This window comes from Scardinius erythrophthalmus (genome assembly GCF_964197995.2).
Source record: "Scardinius erythrophthalmus genome assembly, chromosome: 5".
Taxonomy (NCBI): domain Eukaryota; kingdom Metazoa; phylum Chordata; class Actinopteri; order Cypriniformes; family Leuciscidae; genus Scardinius; species Scardinius erythrophthalmus.
The window spans coordinates 32,684,006-32,709,866 of NC_138225.1; the positions used below are offsets into that span (position 1 = coordinate 32,684,006).

At 37.2% G+C, this 25,861-nt stretch overlaps 1 protein-coding gene across 6 annotated transcripts in view; it reads right to left on the minus strand.

Moving 5' to 3' along the window:
- Positions 1-25,368, minus strand: part of mef2cb (myocyte enhancer factor 2cb) — a 46,790-nt gene extending 21,422 nt beyond the window's left edge. For all 6 annotated transcript variants that reach the window (XM_081366014.1, XM_081366012.1, XM_081366013.1 and 3 more), the window contains exons 1-2: positions 25,183-25,368; positions 15,638-15,841 (exon numbers count right to left, since the gene is read on the minus strand). In XM_081366014.1, the coding sequence (XP_081222140.1) occupies positions 15,638-15,841; positions 25,183-25,236 (258 nt within the window). In that variant the 5' untranslated portion in view covers positions 25,237-25,368. The remainder of the gene's footprint in view (positions 1-15,637; positions 15,842-25,182) is intronic.
- Positions 25,369-25,861: the final 493 nt, after the last annotated feature.

Here is a 25,861-nt window from a genome sequence, read left to right on the forward strand (position 1 = left end):
AACAAAATCAGCTAATATCAGAAATTCTAAGAGAAACATTGATTTTTTTTTTTTTTTTTTTTTTTTTTTTTGTGAAAAGAAGAAATAAAAACTTGAGGCAAACTGCCACATGCTGCACCAGACCCAACCCCCTTCAACTGTCTCATGACATTATCTGCACAAGGTTCTCAAGCAGTCTGACGTCTCATCAAAGCGAGACGCGTTCCACTGGATCAACTGGCTTTAAGTGTGGCGTGGCGGGATATTAGCCACCAGCTAACATATGTGCAGCTTGCGCTCTCACACACAGTCCTTCTCTGCCTTCATCTGCCTGTCTGCATCAATCACACAAGAATTAATTTACTCTGCTGACGCGAGGACTTGATGAAGACGGGTTTCTCATCCTCTTTTCTTTGCTATGACACGCTTCTATTAGGTGTTGGGGGAGTGTGTGGAGAGCGGCACTGTGAGATGAGAGCTTTTTTTTCTCTTCCTTTATACATATTGAGCTTATCAAATGCTTTGATGATGAGTACCAGTCTGGTTGTTTTGTGCGACTGAAATAGAAAATGACGGATTTTGAGTCTCAGTCATTGAAAAAGACAAACTAAACAACTTTATGATGCTATATATATATATATATATATATATATATATATATATATATATATATATATATATATATATATATATATATGTAAAGTACTAATTGTGGTAGTCCATGGTTTCTTCAAAAGTGTTTTTTTTTTTTTTGTCTGCAATGATAGGATGCCCCCTAGCAGAACTCAGGTATTGCCTCGGCACCGGGGTGGGGGAAGATTGCGGTGTAGCTGACGTCGATCTGAGGCAACGGAGTGCGAAGAGGAAGAGTACACTATAGAGTGCTGATGGGAGGCCATGCTGGCTGAGTGAGCGCTCAAGCAGGGATCGGCAGTTTAAGACCCAGCATGAAGCCGCTCTGAACCCCCTGACGGTCCGCCGCTATGCCACTCATTCCAGATATGTGCACCTGCCACCAGCCCTCGCACACACACACACACACTGTTCTGCTGTAGGGTGGTAGAGCTAGCCAATCACAGAGTGTATGCTGAAGATGGCCATAAATGGCTAAACAAACACCCATTCCCCTGAGAGAAACAAAATGTGCTCAGATGTTGCTCTCTCATAGCTCAGGAGGCTTAGTGGATGTCTTAACTATACTTCTTTGAAGCATCATCTTTTTTTTAGTTTCAAAAAAAATAATAAAAAATTGACACACATGAGACATAGAGAGTAAGAGTACAGAACTATGAAATTAATTATCATAGCTCAGGTGAATTTAATGGAAAATAAATGTGACTTTTGATTGCATATGAGCAATATATGAGCATATTTACCAGGGTCTTTTTCTCAGTTGAGCAAAATTCTCTATTTGAACTTGTGAGAAACAATTGAAAATCTCATAAAAAAGTGTATAAATCATATAAACAATGCTTAAATTATACATAAAAACAGGTCATACTAAATAACTACATAATAAATGCATAATATGTTTTAAGACATTTTATGAATAAATAAATAATTTCATAATACATGTATTCATAAATTGAATTGAATTCAATAGATTTTTAGGTTTTAACTTTGGATAAACTTGGATAAAAAAGTCTTTTAGGGACAATCAGTGTCAACAGATCCATTTGGTTTCTTGGCCAATGTGAGCACAGAATGAGACATGTTAAGAGAGAAGACGTTAATGGGGTCTCTTTCTCACTTAAGTCTATATTTGAACTCCATTTAATGCCATTGCTGTTTAGGAGAAACATTTGAGACTCCTTAGATCCCGTTAGTAATTTTTATTTCCCATGGGTTTATAATGACTCACTCATAATCACTCCCATGATCTTCATTTCTAAAAGAAGGCAAAACACACAGCCAATGCAATTGATTTCCCAAGAAGCAACGGCAACATTAATGCTTCTAGTTTGCCGGTCTAAAAATAAGTTACAGTAGACAACAGACACCCTGTACTTGGACCAAGCAGTGAGAACATTCTGATGTCTTAATAGCTCCACGAGATGAAAGCTGCATGATTGTCCTTCCAAAACATCGATGAGAAGTAATCAATCTAACAAAGTGGAAAATGGCCAGATGGGGGTGAGGGAGGGGGGGCTGATAAAAAGCTAAAATGCACAGATATAGTCAATATAGAGCTGTGGAAAGGACGAGCGGCTGGAGGTTTCCGAGAATCAAGAATGGGTGAAGACAAGGAAGGGAAAAGAGTGGGAAGGAATGTCTCCTTCATTGGTATGCTCCTAATTAAACTCCTTCATACTTCTCGTCTCTCCTGGCTCCTTTAGTCAGACCTCCTCTCCGGGCTGAAGCCTAAATAATGGACTGATATCAACTACGGTCTTGCAATTCCAGCTGTAATCAAGCCAGAGAAACTCTAGCTCGAGTAGCCAAAGATGATTCCCTACTGTCTTCACTACTGATCATTTTACCCTGACCTCTTTTTAAAATCTGAACAGTGTCCAGTGCTCATTTAGACATCTAGTTAAAACCAGGCCAGATTGATGAGGGATTCTGACCCAGACAGACCACATGGTTTATTTTTAAGAGGGTTTCTGTTGTGGAATGGAGATGACAGGTTTGCAGGTCTGGAGAAAGTCCCTCATTCAATATTCTGCTGGAGACCATGGAGATATGACAGACAAGCTTAATTTATATGATCTGACAACAAAATATGGATGATTAATCGTATTTTAATGATGACCACGATATCTGCTTCCCTCGATTAATTAAACATAATGGTCTATGATATTGGTCCACTGGTTATTTATCCTTTTTTCTTTTTCGTTTAGAATTTATCTTGCAATGGTTTTTATGTATGGGCTTGCAAGATGTCGACAGTTTAAATTCCCCAATCAGATCTTTTCTCTTAAACTTTGCTCTCAAACTGGATACAGCTTCTGCCCAGTGTTTTGCTAATACACAACCTGGTGACCATGCACACATGCTCTCTCTGAAAACACAGTCAAACATGTCTGTTGGAGTTTAGCGAACTCAATTGTGATATTCTGCTCAAATAAAATTGTAATAGAGACGGTCTGTGCTCCTTCACAAGGCCGCTTGTGCTTGTTTGCAGCCAGTAAATCTGTGACCAAACATGAATCTCGACTGAATAAATGCACTTCCTCATGTGTTACAATACAAGGACTTTTTGTTGTTTTATATAAAAAAAACATAGCTTTTGACAGAAGCTTCTTAAAGTTTTACCAGTTTTCATAACTGTTAAATCAGGAAACTAGAGGAGTTTGAGTTGACATTCTCTGGATTTGTCGTTCCGTGGAAGTGTAATAATTTTGATGAAATGTAAACAGAAATTTCACAAATGACAACAATCCTGACTAATAATCATGATTATTACTGTTGAGCAAAATAATTAATTATCACATTTCTGTGTTCCTGTCATAAAGATTCAAATAACTTGAATAATCAACACCGATAATCAAAGTTTGCACTGTTACTTTGAGGTCCTAGCAGAACAGTTACATTCATTTTCATTAGCTCACGTTAGCGTTAGGTTTACAAAAAAAGACATAATTTCACACAGGGCTCTATTTTGGCAGCTCAGTGACTCTCCTTGCTCAGCACATGTACTCATGTTTTTTTCCACTTCTTTCTCTCTTATACAAATCCACTATAAAGCCACTAACTCCAAGGTGGTCCCATTAGGCCAACAGAGATGACATCATGCACCTCAACAGTCACGCCTCCACCATGTGTGTGCTGCGAGTAAGTTGGAGTTAATTATTGCGTACAGTCATTGCTTCAACAGAGTGGATGGAGGTCAGAGAAAGCTCAGTGACAGAAACGCACTCGATCCAAAAGTGCTCTGCAGATGGCCTCACTAAAAACTCTGTGATTTGATATGGTACTTTTGAGGGGGGACCGCAGAGTATCCTGCTCCCGTTGAACATGAGAGTGCAGAACTTTAGGAAGAGAGCCAGTCTGTCTTGACCATATTGGAAGCATATGGCTGTAGAGAAAGCAGGGAAGCCACCGTTTAATTAAGTGTGGTTTGAACATGCTACGACACTGTAGCGAGACATGAATGCAGATGACAAAGGATGTGGCCTCCATATGTGCCTGTGTCTCTGTGTGCATGTGTACAGTAAGATGGTAGTGTGAGGTGGTGCATCACAGAAGACCATCCTTCTTTGAACTAACCCATCATGCTTTTCAGCCTTTGGAAGTGGGCACCTCTTAACTCCTAAAAACAGTTACTTTACTGTAATTTTCTTGCTTTGAGCCCTTCCCCCTCTACACTATAATCACACAACAAAGAGACAAACTATAGGCCTGGCATTTTATGGTTGATATGGATATTGGTAAAAGAGGTCATATTATATATATTTTTTGTCCCCATGAGTTTTTATCGCTATATACCTATATTTAGAAGGGGTGGATAAAATTGATTAAAAGTGACATTTATAATCATACAAAAGATTTTTGTATGATTAAATAAATGCCATTCTTTTGAACATCATATTTTTCCAAAAAAAAAAAAAAAAAACGATCAAGATTTTTGCAAAAATATTAAGCAGCACAGATGCTTTCAACATGGATGATAATAAGAAATGTTCTTTGAGCAGCAAATCAGAATATTTGAATGATTTCTGAAGGATCATGAGACACTGAAGACTATAATGATGCTGAAAATTCAGCTTTGTCATCACAAGGAATAAATTACATTTTGACATGTTAAGCAGTTATTTTAAATGGTAATATTATTTCGCAATATTGCTGTTTTTAGTATATTTTTAATCAAATAAATTCAGCCTTGGTGAGCATAAGAGAGTTATTTAAATAAAATGTAAAAACATCTTTTTAACATATATAATATATATATACACTACCATTCGAATTATTCTTATATGAGTTCGGATATATATATTCATTGGTTTGATGTCAGATATTTGAATGAATGAACAAGCTCGTTTTTTTTTTCATTGAGAAGTTTTCCGTTCTAAAAGTTACAGTATGTTTTCTTGACACAATGAACTCTTTTACCTCAACCGATCAAGGAAAATTTGATTTCTCATGATTACAGTAGGTAATGGATAAGTAATATCATACCTTGAGCATCTAATTACATCCTGGAATGGATTAACATAGGGCAAATTCAGATCCACTTAAAATGTTCTATAGTTAGACATTTCTAAAATGAAAGCTATTCCCAATACACAGGCATTAAGTGAAGTTGTACACAGAAAGGAAGGACAATAGCTTTCTAGCTATTTTCAAGAATACAGCTGTTACTCAAATACACATTATTCTTAACAGTGATAAACCACTGTACTAAATATGCCTGAGTCTTTATTTACTACCTCTACAATAATGTGATACTCTGTTGAACATTTGTGCCATGTTTTTCAGATTCTGGTATATGACCGTAAAGCGTATCATCTCATATGCTCTCTCCATGGCTATTACAGACAAACAAGTCATTCATATGACCTAATGGAGCATCCCATACATGCACACAATGACACTCAGTCTAGCTAAATAAAGGGGTGCTTATACCATGGCCATCTTTCGATTTGAAACACGCTGGTTATGTCTTTATGTCTTATTTTATTTCTAGAGAGACAGAAGGACACCTATCACATGCACACACATTGAAAGGGCTGTGATTCTTTTTTTGGATGCTACAATCACACTTGCGCGCACACACACACACACACACACACACACACACACACACACACACACACACACACACACACACACACACACACACACACCACATCAGTTATCAGCCTTTGTCTGTAGGGGTTCTTATCATGCAGCTGCATTACAGGAAGGGGCAGAGGGTTTTTGAGGAACAATGCACAGGCACCTGACCTCTCTGGCATGACCTTGTGTTTCCACACCCTTCGGGCCCTGTGTGAGGGGACACTGCCATCTACACCCATATACAGAAATAGATTGCTCATTTTCCACTGACAGTAAGAGGGGCAGCCAGACAGGACAGCCTTGTTTCTTGTATCTTAATGCTGATGTCATATGCTGTGCTGATTTAAGGTCAGTCTATGAGTTTCATGCTGATGAATAGAGCCGATCTTTCATCTTATGTATCAATAATTTTTTTTTACTTGAAACTGTGTGTCATTGCAGTGACATTATATTCCACCATAAGAATGTGTAAAAAAAAAAAAAAAAAAAAAAAAAAAAAAAAAAATATATATATATATATATATATATATATATATATTTTTTTTTTTATAATTATTTTACATGCAGGTTTATGCAATATTATATGACATATGAACTAAATCTACATGAAATATGTGTACTTTTGAAGATGAATTTGTCAATATGCAGTACCAATAAAAAAAATAAACCAATGAAAAGCATGGTGAATCATTTAAAATTAACAGTTAGGGAACATAAAATACTCACTTAGACAGTCTTAAGGCCTGTTCACACCCAGAATGATAACTATAAAGATAACTAGGAGACACTTTATTTTGACGATCCCCTTAAGACACTCTGATGACTATAAGTAATGTTGCGCCTACATGTCAACTAACTAGTATTAATAGACCGTCTTCGTCATATCTGCTAACACTTATATCCCCCAAAATACATTCTACATGACTTTGCAAAATGCTTGTCAACTTATTCTACTAACCCTAACCCAAGCAGTGTACTAATACTCAACTAATACTCTAATAAGAGTCAGTTGACATGTAGGTGCAACATTACTTATAGTCAACAGTGTTTAAAGGGGACAACCAAAATAAAGTAGAACTGATAACTATAACGATATAACTATATTAGCATCCACACCAACACAAAATAATGTTCTGTTTATTATAAGCGCACGTAGCAATTATATCATCTGACACTTTAAGATCTTTATAGCATGATGGAATCCAGTTGGCTGTGTCCAATGTTTTTTATTGTTCATTAGCTGGAAAAAAATTGTTCTGAATGTGATTCCAATGATATCGAAACGCTATGTTGTTATCATTACAGTTGTGGTGCGGACTTACCTATAATTATAGAATTCGAAAGATTTTTAAAACTTCATAGATATTGCTATTGTTATGGTTATCGTTCTTGGTGTGAACGGGCCATTTTACTTATACATTCTTATTATCTTTTAGTTATAATCTTATAACCTAAAATTGTTCGTATAAATTCATAAAAACTTTAATCTACAATCACAGCCGTTTCAGCAAATATCTATATATTGTGTGCATGCACTATTCTGTGACACTGAATCACTGGAGAAGCCATTCAGATCCATTAAATTAGCCATAAAAACCCTTTAGAGTCTTTATAAATAAATAAATAATAACAGCTTTTATCCCCTGAATCAAATGTTTAGTGGCACCCCCAGGTCTGGCGGTGGAGGGGAGGAATGCAGTCCAAGGGCAGCGGTTCACTAGAGTCCTCCACACAAGCTGTTGAATGAATAGAGTCTTGCTTACTCACCCTGCCTCTCCACGCCTATTCTTCTCCATTTGCTTTGCCAGCGCAATAAGCCAAGTGCTAAATTTAGCAACACAGTACACTATTTTTAGACCACTACCATTTTTTGAGACATTTATTAGGGGAAGGATGCTAAAAAAAACTCATGCACGCACACACACAGAACCACATCACACACACACACACACACACAAACAGAGGGAGGAAGGGGGAAAGGGAGGGGGCTCCTAATTTGGACACTTCTGAAATACGCTCATTTTAAAAGTGTTGCCGTAGACGCTTTGCAGCTGTTTCCAATCAGAGGGAAGTGTAGAGGAAAACACAAGAGATTTAGATGGAGTAAAAGAGAGAAAACGAGGCAGAACAAATCCTTTTCTCGTCAACATCCAGCTGCCATGTGGCAGAAGTTCAACAAGTTGTTCTAAGGCTGTGGGGTCAACATGCTCTGGACCGGTGCTGCTTCACACTGAATGAGCGATGAGATCTGCTTTGAAGGCTGGGCAGACGTCTCACACGCATGTCACATTTTACGGTTATCTTCTTAAAGAACCGTAGAAAATATATTCTGGTTTGTTATTATGCAAAGACTTCCAAATCTCACAGCCTACAGGAAGTCAAATCATTTAGTGAAATATTACTATAATTTTAAATAACTGGTTTCTATTTTAATTTGTTTAAAAATGTAATGTATTCCTGTGATGGCAAAGCAGAATTGTCAGTCTTCATTGTCAACAGCATTTATTTGAAATAGAAATATTTTGTAACATTATAAATGCATTACTTATTTCTATAAAGCATGAAGTAGTATAATGCATTACACTATATAATTGATACAGAAAAACTCACTAAAAAGTTGCACATGCACTTTTGCAATATCTCAGTCCTATCTCTTATTCTGTAACCCTTAAACGCATACCTCGGGCCTTAAGTGACCCAGGACGTCATTCACTATACCCTCTTCCTCATTCATTTTTTAAAGTTGGACATCAATCTTCTTAGTATTCCTCAATCAATTCATCATAAACAATATGTTAAGAAAAAAATAATAAAATTATAAAAGAATGTTTTCCCATTCATTTTTGGTAAAAATTGTATAGGGTCACCAAAGACCCGAGGTGTGTAACAGTGTATGTATATATTTTTTTCCGCACAACGATAATTAAATCTTTGATGACTGAATAAGTGCAGTGTCTGATACACAATGAGGAAGTGACATTTCACACATAGTTACCACAGGCAGAAAACAAAAGAATAGGAAGTATCATCAGCAAAGCTTGAAATGGCTCAGCGATTTACTGCAGAGCAAGAACTGAACGCAATCAGAATTTTAATAATAATTTGCAGCCAAATATTTAATAATAATTAACATTCATGGATTTAAAGGTTAACCGACAACAATCTAGTTTAACAAGAAGAAGTGGACTGAAGTAGTGCTTCACCTAATATTTAAATTACGCCATTGGAAAACCACGCCTTTCTATGCAAATTAGGCTCATCATAGATGCCTTAAATACAACCAATTGTAAGGTGTATTATAACTGTTCAAGCCATCGAGTGTATCACATACTCTATGAATAATAACGCCTCCCTTTATACTAGGCTTTACATCCTGTTTGTGATGCTCATTGTTCACTACACTCCTCCTCTGTTGACTTGTCTATGTCACAAGGTTTATTTGCTTAACTAAACAAAGCCTCTTCTGAGTTTAATCAAAAATTCTGGCAAAAACACTGAGCTTGAACATCACTCGGTTAAATTAGCATAAACTTATTGACTCTTTGCGTGAGCCATCAATAGTATGCGTGTGCGTTGTGGTAGATTATGGTGGTACACAAATATTTCCCTCAATCAGATGTATGTTTGTCTGTAAGAGGACACAGTTATGTGAGTGTGTTATGTCATAGCGGGCCTTTGTAAGTTAAATAGATGGCCATTGAGTCTCGGCACTGAGAGAAAACCGCTGTAGGCTAATGTTCTCTCTGATCTCTGATTACTCAAACTAGTAAGAAAGAAAGTCTTTTCAAAAGACAACTGAGGGAATGTTCTACCAGAGGAGCCTGCTAATGTGCTAAGTCCTTATGAGGAAAATATATTTTAATTAACTCTTTACTGCCACTTTGAAAAGAAATGAAAATGAAATTCAGTTAATTAGTGTACCTTATCCACATTAAGCATTCTCCAAGACGTTTAATGAACCTGTGTTTATCTTCATTTTTTCTCCTTCTACTTTAAACAGATGTAAGTTGAGAGAAGCCTGCCGCCTGCAACCCTTCTTATACATCTCAGCACACAGCAACACATATGAGGGTGAAACATCGTGAGGGAGCTTTGTGGAATCTCATTAACCAAGCAGGTAGTCATTAACAGTGTGACCTTTGGAAATAATCACCAGCCTCCCTCCTTGTCGTTCTCTCTCTCAGTTTGTCTCCCGCCGCTTGCAGCTAAACGCGCTCCTTTCTGTTGCCGATTCATTTAGAACTTGTAGAGGTGAGAGAAGAGAGAAGATTAAAAGGTTGATGTTCAGATAAAGCTAATCTACGATGGGATGGGCTTGGCAAACTCTCTCTCAAGTGTTTGTGAAATGTTCACACGACCGCTCTATGTGATGACGTGAGTGTTGACATGAGTAAGGCATGCAGCCACAACTAGCTTCCTTTCATGTTAATCTCGCTCGTTTTTAATTAAAACTGTTCTGAATTAATAAGAATAATAAAAATAGAATAATGCTTATTAATTAGTCATTTAGCTGGAGCTTCTAAGTAATAAAAACGTTAGATAAAATGATATATTATTTTGTAGAATTAAATTATATACTATTTTGTTTTCTTCACATTATATATATATATATATAATCATTCAATAATTGACTAATTTGACATAATATTTCTTATAATACAATGTTGTTAAAAACTATATATTAGTTATATATTATATATTATTTTGTTTATTTAATTATAATTTGTAATAGAAGTGTAATATAAATGTTACATTTAAATAGTATTTACATAATGTTTGATTTTTTATCATATTGATATGTTTTACATTATTCATTCATTGACTGATTTCATGTAATGGCCAATAAAATTAAACGTTTGATGAGAATCAGTACAACTGATCTGTCATCGGTTGCACAAAAATCACAACCAGCGGTAATGTCGCCTTCACGTGCTATCGGAATTATCACAAATATGAGTTTCCTACTTAAAAATTGGACATGAACACCCTTTCAAGTTATATTTAGCACTGGGAAGCTCAGGAATAATTTTGATAACCAAGTTCCTGAGTTGGACGTGCCATAAACTTTAAAAAGGATTGCTGTTTCCACAACAGCGACATCGCCTTGTCTTTTCATTAAAGTTATGCATATTTACATATATGAATAATCATTTGAAGCATATTGTATGTTTTATACACAGCGAAAATAGCTTGTATTTGACCGGAATTCCAGAATCATCATCAAGCTGACTATCTAGATGTTTATATGGTTGTCAATGAATGGGATGCTAAATATAATTTTACCTTGAATAAGATTTTCCAATAAAATAGGCAAGGATATAAGGTGTTGTAATAATGTCTGTACAGTGGCGCAATGAGATGCGATCCAAAGACTGTGGGTTTGAGTCCCGTGTAGGACATCTTATTCGGGGGCAGCTGTGGCCTAATGGTTAGAGAGTCAGACTGGTAATCTGAAGGTTGCGAGTTAAATTCTCTATGCTGGGAAAACCTTTTCCTGGCACAGTGCATTATGGGAAATCCTTGCCCAAGTTTTTAATCACCTGCCAAATAAATGCTGCATTGTTTTTTTGTTGTCCCCCCCCCCCCCCTGCTAATCTAAAACAAGATAATTTGACCTTACACAAGAACTCGTAATTTGTTCTTTCTTCACGACTTAAGGTGTAATTATCTGGACCTTCCCACCTTTCGTCTAGCCTCAGATGTTAAGACGTAGGAGACTTTTAATGAGTTTTTGTGTGAAAGCTAAACACGGTAGGAAAAGTGCTTTGACTGAGGCATGAAGCAGTATGAATTGAAAACTATGTTCTATTACTGTACATTACAATAAACTTTCATTTAACAAGGTTGACGTGTATGATAAATCCATTACCAATCTGTCTTGTGATATAATAAATTAAATCAGATCCTTTTGACAAACATTGTTAAAATCTATCTGAGAACATTTTCCTCTCTTGCAAATTATATATTTTTTTCATGTCTCTATTCTCATGTTTATGTTATTAATTACGCCAGTGCCAGATTGAGAAAGGCACGTCCGCGTACATTTCGGCTGAAAGAAATAATGGCCTGACCTACGAAAACAGAGATAAAAATGGGACGAAAACGGAAGACATAAGCGGAAAGAAAGAGCTAGGGATAGAAGAGTAGGGTAGAAGAGCCTCTAGCCTCTCATAAATAGAGCTAAAGAGGCTGGGCAAGCCTCTCACTGCCTCTCTCCCAACAACGCTAATTATCAACCAAAGACATGCTAATTACATGGAGCTTTATTGCTAATGTAGCGGGCTGCTCTTCAAGACGCCCACACGCTGCGCCCGGCTCCCCTGCCTCTCCTTATCCTCCCACTGCACCCCACAGGCACTCCAGGCAAAGACAGGAAAGATTGCTCGGATTTGTGTGTTTTATATGAGTGTGTGTGTTTTTCGCCCGTTTAAACAATGCTAAATCTATGTACGTACAGCACACTTTTGAGACCGTCCAAGTCGATACGTGTATCAAACACGCAAACTCTCACACACTCTACAGCTCAAAGCTGAACTATGGCACTGACACCCCTATGCCGAGTTCCCCCTCCAGCCCACCCCAAGGCCTCGTCCCCATCCTGCCATCACAACAGGAAGTCTGCTTTGTTCCTCTTTACCTCCTACCGCCCACATCCCCTGGCCGTGATGTAACCTAGCAGCAGAAAAACGGGGCCCTGCAGGAGCTCAACGCTTCAGCGTCGACAAATCCAGTTAGGGCGGCATTTTAGCCACCTTCAAAATCGATTTCTCAAACACGAAATCTGGCAAATTGGAAAGAAACTCCACTAAAGCTGTTGCTTGGTGATGGGAGCAGTTTGACTCGCTATGCTCTTTTTTATTTCCTTTCTACTTCAATGTTTGAGTGTGCTGATTCTTTAGTGTGCTTAATATTTCTGTCTTCATGGCAAAGAAAACTGTGATACTCAGGACCTGCTTTTTAAAGGGATAATTCAGGCCAAAATGAAAATTTTGTCATCACTTACTCACCCTTAAGTTGTCCCAAACCTGTATGAGTTTCGTTCTTCTGTTGAACACAAAGAAGATATTTTGAAGAATGTTGCTAATCAAACAGTTGACAGTAGCTGTTAGTAAGACAAAAATACTATGAAAGTCAATGGCTACCATCAACTGTCTGGTTACCAACATTCTTTAAATTATTTTATTTTACGTTAAACAGAAGAACGAAACTCATTCAGGTTTGGAACAACATGAGGGTGAGTAAACGATGACAGGATTTTCATTTTTGGGTGAACCATCCCTTTAAGCAGTGCAGCACTTTGCAGTTGTTCTACAAGGTTTCAAAAAATGAAGCATAACAAGTATATTTTACAATCTCAGAACTCAATAATAAAGACAATTTCAGGTCTAAAAGACTAAACTAAACTAAAAGAGTTTTTGTTAAAATTGTGAGAAACACTCGTGATAGTCTTGAAAGCATGAAGTAATGTTTGAATTGTAATGCACTGTAATTTTTGCAAACATTTCATTCACTGCCTTTAGAATTTTATAGCTGGCATAGTGTTAAATAACGGTGTATTGTCCATACTTATTTTTAAATTATAATATGTATGATATACAGTATACTAAAACAAATAAAAAAATAATTATTTATTGTAAAGTACATTTAATGATTTTTTTAATTTTTTTTTTTAAATCCACTTAAAATTCTGTCAAGTAAAGTACACATCTTTATTCCTTTTTGCTGGGCCCTGAATCTTACTTTACATTCCATTTCACTCTCCCCTGAAAAATTTAATGGTATACCACCATTTCAGCATAAATTGGATCTTGGATCTTTATTATTTTTTTCCTTCAATTTCTAAACCACTTGCCATGGAGTGTGGACTATAATACACACTAAAAAGTATATGACTGTTCAATCACTAATGAGCGTTTCTGAGAATTCCAATATGAATCGGAATGATAAATATTCTAAGAATAAATCACAGAAAATCTAGTATTTACTTGAGTCTTTTCTCAAGTGCAATGCACAGCTGCTAATGCTTGGAGTGCATTTTTATAATTGTGCCTTGATGCACTGTAGGTATAACAAGCACTTTCTTTTTTGCCCTTTAAATTTGCTTCAAGGTCTGAGTTTGAATAAGAGACAAAAACACAGGGCATGTTTCACACTTTATGACAGATGAACTTCCAAAAAACTCATCTTTGCATTTGAGATGATAATTTTCTAGCGCATAAAAACAAAAAAAACAAAAAATATATAAATTAGAAAAAAGATGTCACGCTGGCTTTATAAGATAAATGCATATGGAAATATTATTGTTGAATATGTAAATAAACCAAAAAAAGATAAAGCTGCAGAATTATTGAGCCAGTGTACGCACAGCTGAAATGAAGATTGAGCACAGAGTGAGTGGATAAAAAAGGAAGTAGACAGAAAAACATGTTTTTTTCTAACTCTAAGTGCAAAGCAATTGGATTGCACTTAGATTGAGAACAACTCACTTCACAAACTCACAGACAGATCTAGTGATATTAAGAACCGTTTGGGGATGTGGACCTGTTCGCGTGTTGGCATTGCAAGAGGACACCTTTTTAAAGCCCTTTAGTCCCACCTTTAGGACCATCTTGTCAACCCATGTGTATCACCTTTTCTTGTCAAGATGTGTTGTGACATCTCAGAAAAGCAGATTACGTAACCAGCTCACGCTGCAACATGCTTTTGGATGTTTGCCGCCAATCGCTTAGCATGGCCTGACCTCAGGTTAGGTTAAAGGCAGGAACCAACAAATGTGTCTCTAAGACCTGAGAGCCTTAAGGAGCATTAAGCTGATTGAGAAAAATGCAGACATCAAAGCAGCAGGCATTCAAAAAGAACAGAGTGCAGTGAAATACAGCATGACACTGGATGTATTTAGTGCACTTTTCATATAGTCTATTTTCTAGTCAATTAGACTGTAAAAACGTGTTGTTGGGTTTGTGTCTATAGTGTCTCACCGTGACAAGGGTTGAGCTGAAAATAAGGGTGCAGCGACACTATGCACAAGGAATCTAGTCATAGTCATGTGTTAATGATACATTTCGCCTACTGAAATATCAAACACGAAACACTCATTTATGTACATCTTTCTGCATACACACTCACTATTGCAGAGGTTTTCAACCTTTACAGACCCCCACCCAGACTTTCATACAGGTACAACCTAAGGGACCCCCAATATAAAACTCTATTTCTATGTAACATTTTGTCACAAGTTTAATTTTAAACAGCAACTAAAGTATATAACATTTATCAGATCATTAGTTAATGTCCATTAACTATGTCAAAAAAAAATTCATCAAGTGAAAGTTACACTATCGTTCAAACGTTTGGAGTCAGTGAGATTTAAAATAATAATAATAATAATACTTTTATTCAGCAAGGATATATTAAATTGATAAAAAATTCACAGTGCAGACATTTATAATGTCCGAAAAGATTTCTATTTAAATAATAAATGCTTTCTATGACCTTTCTATTAATAAAAACAGTCTCATGGTTTCATCATGATCATACTCAACATTATTGTATATTTTTCCACAAACATTTGTTTAATTTTAAGAGAATTCAGCTTTGCCATCACAGGAATAAACCCTAAACCCTAACCCTAACCCTAACATTTGAAATAAATTAAATTATTAAAGTACAAAAATGATAAAACAATTATTATTAAATCATAATAACATGACACAATATTACTGTTTTACTGTATCTTTGATCAAAGAATTTCAGCCTTGGTGAGCATCAGAGATTTCTTTTAAAAACAAACTTGATGACCCTGTCCCCAAACTTTTGAACAGTAGTGTTTTTTTTTTAATTATTATTATTATAATACAAATAAATAAATAATTCTAATAACCATAATAATAACCTGCTGTCAGTGTGGGAATGTCAGGTAAGTGTGTTTAGAGAAACTCACCTCCACAATGTCAGAGTTGGTCCTGCTCTCATGTGGCTCATTGTACTCAGTGTATTTGAGCAACACTTTGTCCATATCTGTGCTGGCATACTGGAACAGCTTGTTGGTACTGTTGAAGATGATGAGGGCAATCTCACAGTCACACAACACGCTCAGCTCATAGGCTTTCTTCATCAGGCCAAACTTTCTCTTCGTAAATGTCACCTAGAGAGAGAGAGAGACAGAAGAGGGGAAACAAGGTTAGACAAGTCATAGGCTTCACTGACGCCGTATAAAAACTGAGATGGATGACTCTATGTGTGTTTACTCAGCGCGTTGAATATACTCTTAAATATTCTTGACTCCCGAGATGTCCTAAATACAGCGTTTCTTCAGAAAATCAATGTTAGTTTTCTTTCCTTCTGTCTTCTTTCTTTTATTTTCCTTTGTGCTCTTCCAAATTATCAGGAAAAATAGACAGTAGCGTAATAGCTCCTTCCTCTCATAAATCATCTGAAGATCTTTTAAAAATTCCATTCTTTAATCCTAAGTAAAATACTTATTTCACTTTTCCTATTATTCTTACATTCATACGAAAAGAGCTTAATAATTGAAATATAACCTGTGTGCTCCAAAATCATGCAATGACCTTTCATTTAAGATTAATACAGTAACACTAACTGTGCCTGGCCCCTCTAATACAATAGTTCAACTGTATAATTAGGATTTTATTTCATAATTAAGGTTAACCTTATTCACCTCAAGCAAATTTGGAGGGGGGGGGGGGGATTGCCTGTATTGCATGGGAAGCAAATTCTCCATGTGTGCATCTGTGTGCAAATGCACTTTCCAGCAGATGCGCAGACATACAGACACACACACTCACGCACGAAGATCATCACTGCCACAGAGTGTTTGAGAGGCTGTTAATGACTTCTCAGTGCATGTTCTCATCTAAATTAGCAGCATTAAAAATAAGAAGCATCTCTCTCTGACCTCATAGGTTTCATGTCTCTTGAGCACTTAAATGCAGCGCTGGAGAAACCACACACGTACAGACCAGCTCCTGAGAAGAACAACACAGACGAGGAACCTTGAGGCCTAACCGCTAAACTCTTCACCTCATAAGTGTAACCAAAATGTCCCCATGCACCTGTTAATGTGATACATGTTCGCGGGCAAATCTATGCATTATTTATTGCAGAAGAAAAATGCATAATTTTACAAAATATATTGTGCGTGTGATAATCACCAAAGCAATTTGATAAGGAAGAAAATTAGCATGTATTAGCATAAGGTATTTCTTTGATGATGCTAATTTGTTTCTGACGTTGTCATGGTGAAACTATTTAGCTTAGCTGGTGTGTTAAATGAAAATAAAATAAATAAAGAATGAGCCCTAGTTATATGAGAGAGTAGATTCAGTTTTTGTTTCAGTAAGGTTGTGCTTAAAAAAATGTTCTAAGAAAAAACGCGTGTAGCTTTATAAAAATGGAAAAGGAAACAGTAAACTGTAAAAAACAACAAAAAAACAGTGTTGTCAGGTAACCTACACATGTACTTCATGTACATCTAAATTAACTGGTTTTGTTTAAGCCTAATTTTGATTTAATATGAATGAATTAGCCAAGAAAAAGATAGTAATGGCTTCTTAAAGGGATTGTTCCCACACAAATAAAAAAAATAATTTACTCACCCTTATGTCATTCCAGTATGACTTTCTTTCTTCTGCAGATAATATATATATATACATATATATATATCTATTTATTTTTTTACAGTGTATATCCCCTTAAGAAAATAATGACCTGTAACCAGTTCTTATAATGTGTACTTGAACTGGAGCTCACCAATTTCATTTGACAGTGATCTCTCATCTTTCAGAGATTATAGTTAAAAAAATAAAGATCTCATCCTGCTGGTCATCTTCTATCATCATATTTCTACTAATTTATGAGCGAAGTAATGATGTATTGATTATGTATCATTTTGACAAGTTCATTTTGACAAGTCGAACAGCCACTTAAAGAACACAACTGATGTTTTGACAGCTCCCTTTCTGCAAGATAAAGCCGAAGCGAGAGTTTTGAGCTTCCACGTTGTGGCTTTGCAGTTCTGAGAGGTTTCTTCTTGAGGCTTCTGGAGATTTGGCAAGTGTGACAAGATGCAAAAAGAATAAGCCAAAAATCCTCCAGTATGACAGCAGGTGGAGAAAAGAAAAAGCTGAACAATGTGTTTGATGAACAGACTTTGAATTTTGGATTATTTGAATAACAAATAACGGAGTCAGTAATTAATTCACACATCCAAAATTTGCACTGGGCAGTTCTCTGAAAGAGGAAGCAGTATCACACATACACAGATATGGAGATATAAGGACTTTAAATAATCAACTGTGGTCAAGCTCATAACTGTGGCTAGTGACATCAACACCCACAGTCACAAAACAACACTTACTAAAGATACTTAACTTATCCTTCACCATAGTCTTTTTTTCTAAAGCGGCATGGTCACATATATTCCTCTTTAAGTGAGCGGTGCACTCAGTATTTTATTCTTAAAAGGATAGTTCGCCTAAAGATGAAAATTCTGTCATCATTTGCTCACCCTCAAGTCATTCCAAGACTTTTTTTCTTCTGTGGAACATAAACGATGATATTTGAGAAATGTCCCAGTTTTTCACCCATACAATGAAAGTCAATGGACATCGAAACTGTTTGGTTACCAACATTGTTCAAAATATCTTCCTTCATGTTACGCAAAGAAAGAAAGCCATACGGAATTTGAACGACATGAGGTTTTTTTTTTTGTTTTTTTTTTTGGTTTTTTTTTGGTGAACTATCCTAGTAAGTTTTACTTTGCAAAAATGGTCAAATCAGGTCCACTCAACATGAGATGAAGCTGTCATGAGATGAAGTTTTTTAAGGGAGCCACCTGGCTATAACCACCATCTCGGGATCACATGACTGAATACTAGCCAAGTACTACATATTTGATCTCATCTGATGAAGAAAAACATCATAATAGCTTTCGCTCACTCTTTGTCTCCAATCCCATTTTTAGGTTCACCATATATGTAACATGGTAATGTGATCACAAGGGCCTTGGAGTGTGATGTTCTTCCTCCTCTCCTGCTCACTACCTGCCTCCACAATCTGTGAAGCTCATGAGCCTTCAGCGATCCAGCGTGTTAATTGCAGAAAATGCCAGTTGCAACACCTCCTTGATGTGGTGAGAGCTGCAAAGAATGAAGGACCGCGGTTCATGACGATCACGATTTTGTGTCTTCGAACCCTGAACCTGTAGACCGCAGGAGTGTGAAGCCCTTATCATGTAAGCACATTCTTATCATGCGTTACAAACAAACTGCCTAGACGTAAATGCGCCGTTGCGCACGTAAGGTGAGCTTGAACTGCTGTTCAAAGGACTGAGAATCACTTTCTACTGCCAAACAGAAAGAATGAAAAGGAGAAAGGAGAAAAAAGGTCTGATTCCCAGCCTGAGTTTGGTGTGTGTGTGTGTGTGTGTGTGTGTGTGTGTGTGTGTGTGTGTGTGTGTGTGTGTGTGAGAGAGAGGGGGAGTCAGAGGGGGGAGGTCAGGAAGCACATTTGTATGCATTTCCTCTCATAACAGGAAGTGCCTGACAGCTTCCCCTTCACAATGGCTTCGCTTCTGCTTCCCGCCTCCAGTGCATTTTTTCCCCCTGGGGAGTTCCTCTAGAGGACAGAGACAGGGAGGATGAATGTCCATTTGTCACCATCTGCCCCTGAACCATGATCCATGCGACCCACGCACCCCAAAATCTCCCCGCTCACGCTTCATGATATACTGTATGAATCAGTAAAGTCTCACAGTAGGGGTTGTATTGACAATAGACATCAAGCTTATATGTGAGACCCACCAAAATTCTGCTCTGTTCCCTTTCTAAACATATTTTAGAGGTTGCTTTTGTGTTAACAAACACACAGTTTATGCTAAGCTACACTGACAGCAACACAATTTGTTTAAAAGTCATGCGATATTTCAGCACATCGCTTTCAAAGCCTCAATGAGTATCACTTGCTTGTAACAAAGAGAATGTTTTGAAGGTCATCAGCAGAAACATAAGAAACAAAACCTGGGTGAAAAAATGAAAATGAGAAAAGCTCTGAATAATGAGAAGAAAAGTGGAATAACAATTAGTGTAAGAGGAACAAAAGAATTTAAAGAAGATCAATTCTAAGAGGAGAAATTTGGAGAAGTTGCACTTCGCGGAAGCAAAGGAATTTTCCCAATGATGTTGGTGAAGAAGCAGATAAAGAAGAGAGAGAGGGAGAGAAAGAGAGAGAGAGAGAGAGAGAGAGAGGGAGAGACAGATGAAAAAGTGAAAAAACACGCACAGCGTGTTTCGTGAGGAGACAGGCGCAGAGGTAACGATCACAAGAGAAAGGTGGGAATCGTGGAGGGGAGAGCAAGGGGTGATGGGATACCCAGAGGGCCTCATTATTTTCTTGCTGTTAATTTTACTCAAACTGTTTTACACCTTTCTGTTGTTGATTGGAGAGACGCCTCTGTTGTCATGGGTGGCTGAATCAAGCACCGTCTCCATGCCATCACACCATCATGAGGCAGAGATGAAAAGAAAGGTAACAGAAGCCTACTGAACGTGTGGTGCCTGCATTTGCCAAGTCAGTTAGAGGGGTGACAACCACATGCATGTTGAGCGCCAATTAAAGTACGTACTTCTGAATGAACTTCCACAATACGGAGAATTCCAGAAACCTGATTTCTAACACAGAAGTAACTACTGACCATATTTATTGAGCCTTTCTGCTGAAGAAAATCCCAAAATGTAATCTTTGTCATTGTTCGTTTTGCTCTTTGTAAACCATCATAATTCCCTTCATGTCCTATTCAAGTAAATGAAAATGAAATGGAATACAAAATTACAATGAAATTTTCTCTTATTACTTCTATTCAAATTTGGTCAGTAAGATATGCTCATTAAGGTTGCATTTATTTGATCAAAATAGAGTAAAAAGTGTTTTATTTTATTATTACTTTAAATGTAATTTATTCCTATGAAGGCAAAGCTGTATTTTTTTGTCTTCAGTGTCACATGATCCTTCAGAAATCATTCTAATATGCTGATTTTAGTGCTCAAGAAATGTAATATTATTATCAATGTTGAAAACATGCTACTTAACATTTTTGTGGAGGCTGTGATATTTTCAGGATTCTTTGAAGAAATGATTTCAAATAGAAAAGTATTGTAAAACTATAAATGTCACTTAATATTTATATTATATAAAATATTTGTTCAATGCTGCACAATAACAAGACGGCATTAAAAACTCCATACCATTTCCTGAACTCAACGGGTCTACGAGACAATCATCTGTATGTGTTTGATTTTATGTTCCAAGACAAGTCAACATCAACAAAGTTTATTCTTCAAGTAGAAGTAAGCAAATCTCTCATCGCCCTTTTCGCCCTTATCAACATCAGACACTATGTCCCGGCCTCTCCTGCCATCATGGCAGAAGAATCAGCATTGAATAAAATTGAATTTGAAATAATTATTAGATAGATTCATCTCTCTCAAATGTGCCTGTAAGTGTACGCTGTGTATTCAGCAGTGTGAAAATGAGTCAGTAAGCATGCTCTTGTTAGCGATGTGGCTAACACTTTTATGACACAGGGGGTCCTTTCATGTGACGTGCCCAGGAAAGTGTTTGAGTGGCTGAGGGGAAGAAAGCCAGGCTCCTCACACTGATGCCCTCTGTCTAAGCTTCTGGGCAGCAAGTCAACGCCAGGGAGGCCTGCTGGAGGAGCCTTGCTCTTCGCAAGTGTTTTCAGGAGGTGGGCTATAGGCAGCCAAAGTGGCCGCCCAGGGCGGCTGAGACCTTGTGCCCATAAGCATGGCGCCAGAGACAGGGTGGGCCGTAGGGAAGCTGCCAATCTGGGAGAGGTGATATCAGCAAGGAAATGATGGGAGACGACAGCTGGGCCAAAAATGTTTGAGCATTCAGACATTAAATGTTTGAAAAAGATGATTTTTATAGACCGATTAGGTTTTTAAAGTGTATTCAAGCTCTTAGCGGTTAATTAATGCAATTCAAATAAAACTTTATATATATATATATATATATATATATATATATATATATATATATATATATATACATATATATATATATATATATATATATATATATATACATATATATATATATATATATATATATATATATATATATATATATATATATATATATATATATATATATATATATATATATATATATATAAACAAAAAAAAACAATTTCATATAAACTGCTGTTCAAAAGTTTTGGGTCAAAAAATGTTTTGGAAATAATTTATGTATAATACATATTGTATTACGGTTTCCACAAAAAAGTAAGCAGCTATAAAAAAAAAAATGAAAAAGAGCAAACATCTCAAGAATGCATTGCTTAAGGTAACACCATTGAAGCAGTCTGTTGTTTATTTGGCTTCGGTATGGAAAGATTTCCTTAAAGAGGAAGTGAAAATATGCACAGCCCCAGCCACGTCTTCAACACATTAAGAGCTAGAGGGGAGAGAAAAAGCAAAATAGAAATGAAAAAACCCTTTGTAAGTCAAAGGTCCCCCATTCTTGTCTTGTGATGTCTGTCTTCACGGTTCTCTTGTAATACAATGAAGCGGGTTGTTTGCCACAGCCCCAGATGAATGGCAGCAAGAGGACAAGAGTCAATGATAACCCTTGTGCCAGCTGTCGAACATGGCGTATAGTCTATAAATACTCAACAATTTATGATGCATGTTTTCAGCAAAGCATCTTCTGACCAAAACCTCTCTAGAGAATTTATGAGCTAATTTTTATCACTTTGCAAGGCCACAGTATGTTTTGGCATTGCTTTTTATTAAAGTTGTTGACATATGGCTAACGATGTGGTCATACTAGACATTAAGCATACAAAAGTATGACGAATTTTGGCAAAAGGATAAATGTCATGTTCTAGGGCTTCTGTTTTTAATAAGTAATGCATTACAAATAATTATACAAATTTAAAATGTTATCTACTACATTATCCCTTAACACTGCAATCGTGCAGCTTAGAAGTTTATTTTTGTAGTGTGCCAAGAGGTCAATCCCACACAGTGTGACGCATCTGAACATTCACAGAACAAAAGAAGCTACTTAATTAGTATAAAATGCTTAATTTCAACCATATTTAAAGAAACGGGCCAAAAGGAAATAAATGTCGCTGTTTTCTTCCTTTGTCCCCCTACTTTATTCTTTTCTATCCCAAGACCTGGAAATCTGTGGCATTGACTCTCATCAGGTGTCCTTCCTGTATCAATCTCTGATCTTGAAGTCTGGTTAAGGGGGAGTGAGAGAAACAGAGAGAGAAAAGGAGAGGAGAACAGCGATAACACCAAGACAGGATGCTCTCTGTGCAATCCGATAGCTTCGCCAAAAACATCCTGACCTCAGCCCCCCCCCCCCCCCCCCCACACTTCTCTCCGTTTCTTTCCTCCTTTCCTTTTCATCTGTGTTTATGATTCGAAACTCTGTGTCTCAGAGCATTGAAAGGTTATGTAAAACCAAAACATTTACCTGAAAAGGACAATTCTGTCACTATGGTCTCACTATGTTTTCTGTGGATGAAAAATGGAGAAATTTGAAAATGAATGCAGTTCTTCTCCATTTAATATCGATTGATAGTGACTGCATGTGTTAAGCTCTAATAAATAAATAAATAAATAGATAAATGAACTACAAAAAATAATTAAATAAAATGAATGCAATTGATTTGTGTGGGACTGAAATATAAGATATATTATAATATTCCCATCACACATTTTAGGGACCAATGACACAAAATATCACTGGTTCTCAGATGGATTACTTTTATAATGCTTTTCTTGTACTTTTTTGGAGCTTGATAGATATCAATGGTCATTGTTAGCTGCATAAAGACTGCATTAGCGCACATACAATCACCAATAAGACATACAATCTACCATTAGGACTATTCAAACTATATATGTATGTTATACTCAGAAGCAAATTCAATATGATGCCTTGTTAACATCAAAACTTGTTGGTTTTTCGAAATAAACAGAAACAGAGAACAGAGAAGTTTCTGGTTTGAGAAGTACCTTGACTCATTCTTTCAGCGTTTGGCATGAAAGCCCACATGCATGTGAGCCTCTGGTTTCCTCAAGGGGGAGAACTTACTCAACCCACAAGTACTGAATGACTAATGCCACTGTGTGTGCCCCCTCCGTCTGCTCCGGCTGACACGCCCATTACTTTTCTCACCCGCTTTTTTTTCTCACTTTCTCCTCCACTTCTCCTCAGGCCCTCACACTATCTTCAATAATTGATCAACCCACCCAAGGTCCAGACAGCAGCCATTAACTGCAGCAGTATGGTCTCACTCAGTCATATCAACTGTTAGTCAAGTCCTTTTCCCAAAATCACATCTTTTTTTTTTTTTTCTCCAGACCAGACTGAGGAACTACAAATGTCTGTTTCTGTGACAAAGTGTCATCCTGTGAAAGGATGTGAGGACTCTGGTTGACTGTTCAGAGAGTTTTTAGAGAGTCAAGTTACAACACAGAAGACAAATAGAACAACCTGAAACTAGTCAAGGTTACTTTCTGTCAAACTGCAAACTGCTTTCCAGGCTTTACTGACTTTTTTTTTTTTTTTTTTCTATAAGGGGGACAAATGTAAATGTCAAGCCTAAATAACATTTATTGATCTTGCAGTAAAACAAGCGTCTATGTAACTGGCACCAATACGATCAATACAACTACAGTATCTGCTATGCATAATATCTGCCTGTTTTTGTGACTTGATTCTGTTTCACGGCCAGAGAAATGGAGATACAAAACAGAACGTTTTTCTAATTGTTCAAATGTGAACGCATTAACAGAATTAATTTGAAGACCACTAACACACACAAAAAGCCAAATGAATTATTTTAAGAGTTTAGTGTTGTCCATGTAGAAGAAAACAGCTTAAACTGGTCAAAGCTGGTTTGGTCTAGTTTGCTGGATTTAGAGGGGTTTTGGGCACTTGTCTGCTGGTTAGAAAACCATCTTACCAATCAGCTAAACTAGCTGAAAACCAGCTTGGCCAGAATTGGAGACCTACCAGTCCGGCATGAAACAGCTAAAACCTTGAGCAGATTTCTTTATTAGAATTTACAATTTATATTAGTATGAACAGGATCTCAATGATCTGAGAGCCGAGTTGAAGCGGAAAACTACTAGCTAAGGCAGGAAGGGCCCCTGGAGGGCCATCTTTTACCTCTGTGTTGACTCCACCTAAAGCCCTGAAGCATGTGGCATCATTCCACCATTGCCATCTCTGTGTGTTTGTGTTCTCCACCCACCCTGCCCCTGCTAAAGTAATATTCCACAGCAGTAAGCAGCGTGCGAGGACGCCGACAATTAGCGTGCGCACACCACCTACTTAGTCTATTTTAGTTCGAAATAACCCATCAAACTTCTGTGAAGGAAGCTGTCTAGAGTTCGTTTTTGGCTCCTTCTGGTCAGCGTGACTCACCTGTCTGTTGCGTTCATCCATAATCCGTGTGATCTGAATCTTTTTCCTCCCCATTGTCCCCGTCTTTTCGTCTCTCTCTTTCACCAATGAACTTTATTCTTTTGCCCCTCTGTTTTTGCTTGCGATTTCTTCAAACCAGGCTTTCTTCTCTTGACTTCCTCCGCTCACTTCAAAGATTCCAGTAGCTGTACCTGTGAAAGGCAGAGAGAGAGAAAGGCATTAAGTCAGATGAAAAATGGCAAAACCGCAACGTTAAAAAACAGGGAAAGGCAGAGTCTGAGCCACATGGGACAGCAAATAAAGACAAAAGAATCCGTAGACGTTTCGAGGCAGCGCTGTTTTCTGCCATCAATATCATGCAAATCAGATTCTCGCGCTTCGGCTGCGACTATGAGGGTAGACAGCACTGTCATGCTCTCTCTACAGTCACAGAGAATTTGACAGTGTTTTGGAAGTGCCACTAACTTAACAGCTCTAATCATTTGCAGTGTAACGTTTACTGTCGCCTGAACGACAAACAGCGGCACTTTCCTAAACAACAGCGGTGTAACATCGCATAGAATTGTCACTAGCATGCTGAACGAACACACTTGTATTTCCCTTTTAGCTGAAATTTCGTGTGAACGCAACAAAACTGTGGCTGAGCTACGGTGCCCCGAACGACGAGGCTTCACTATCC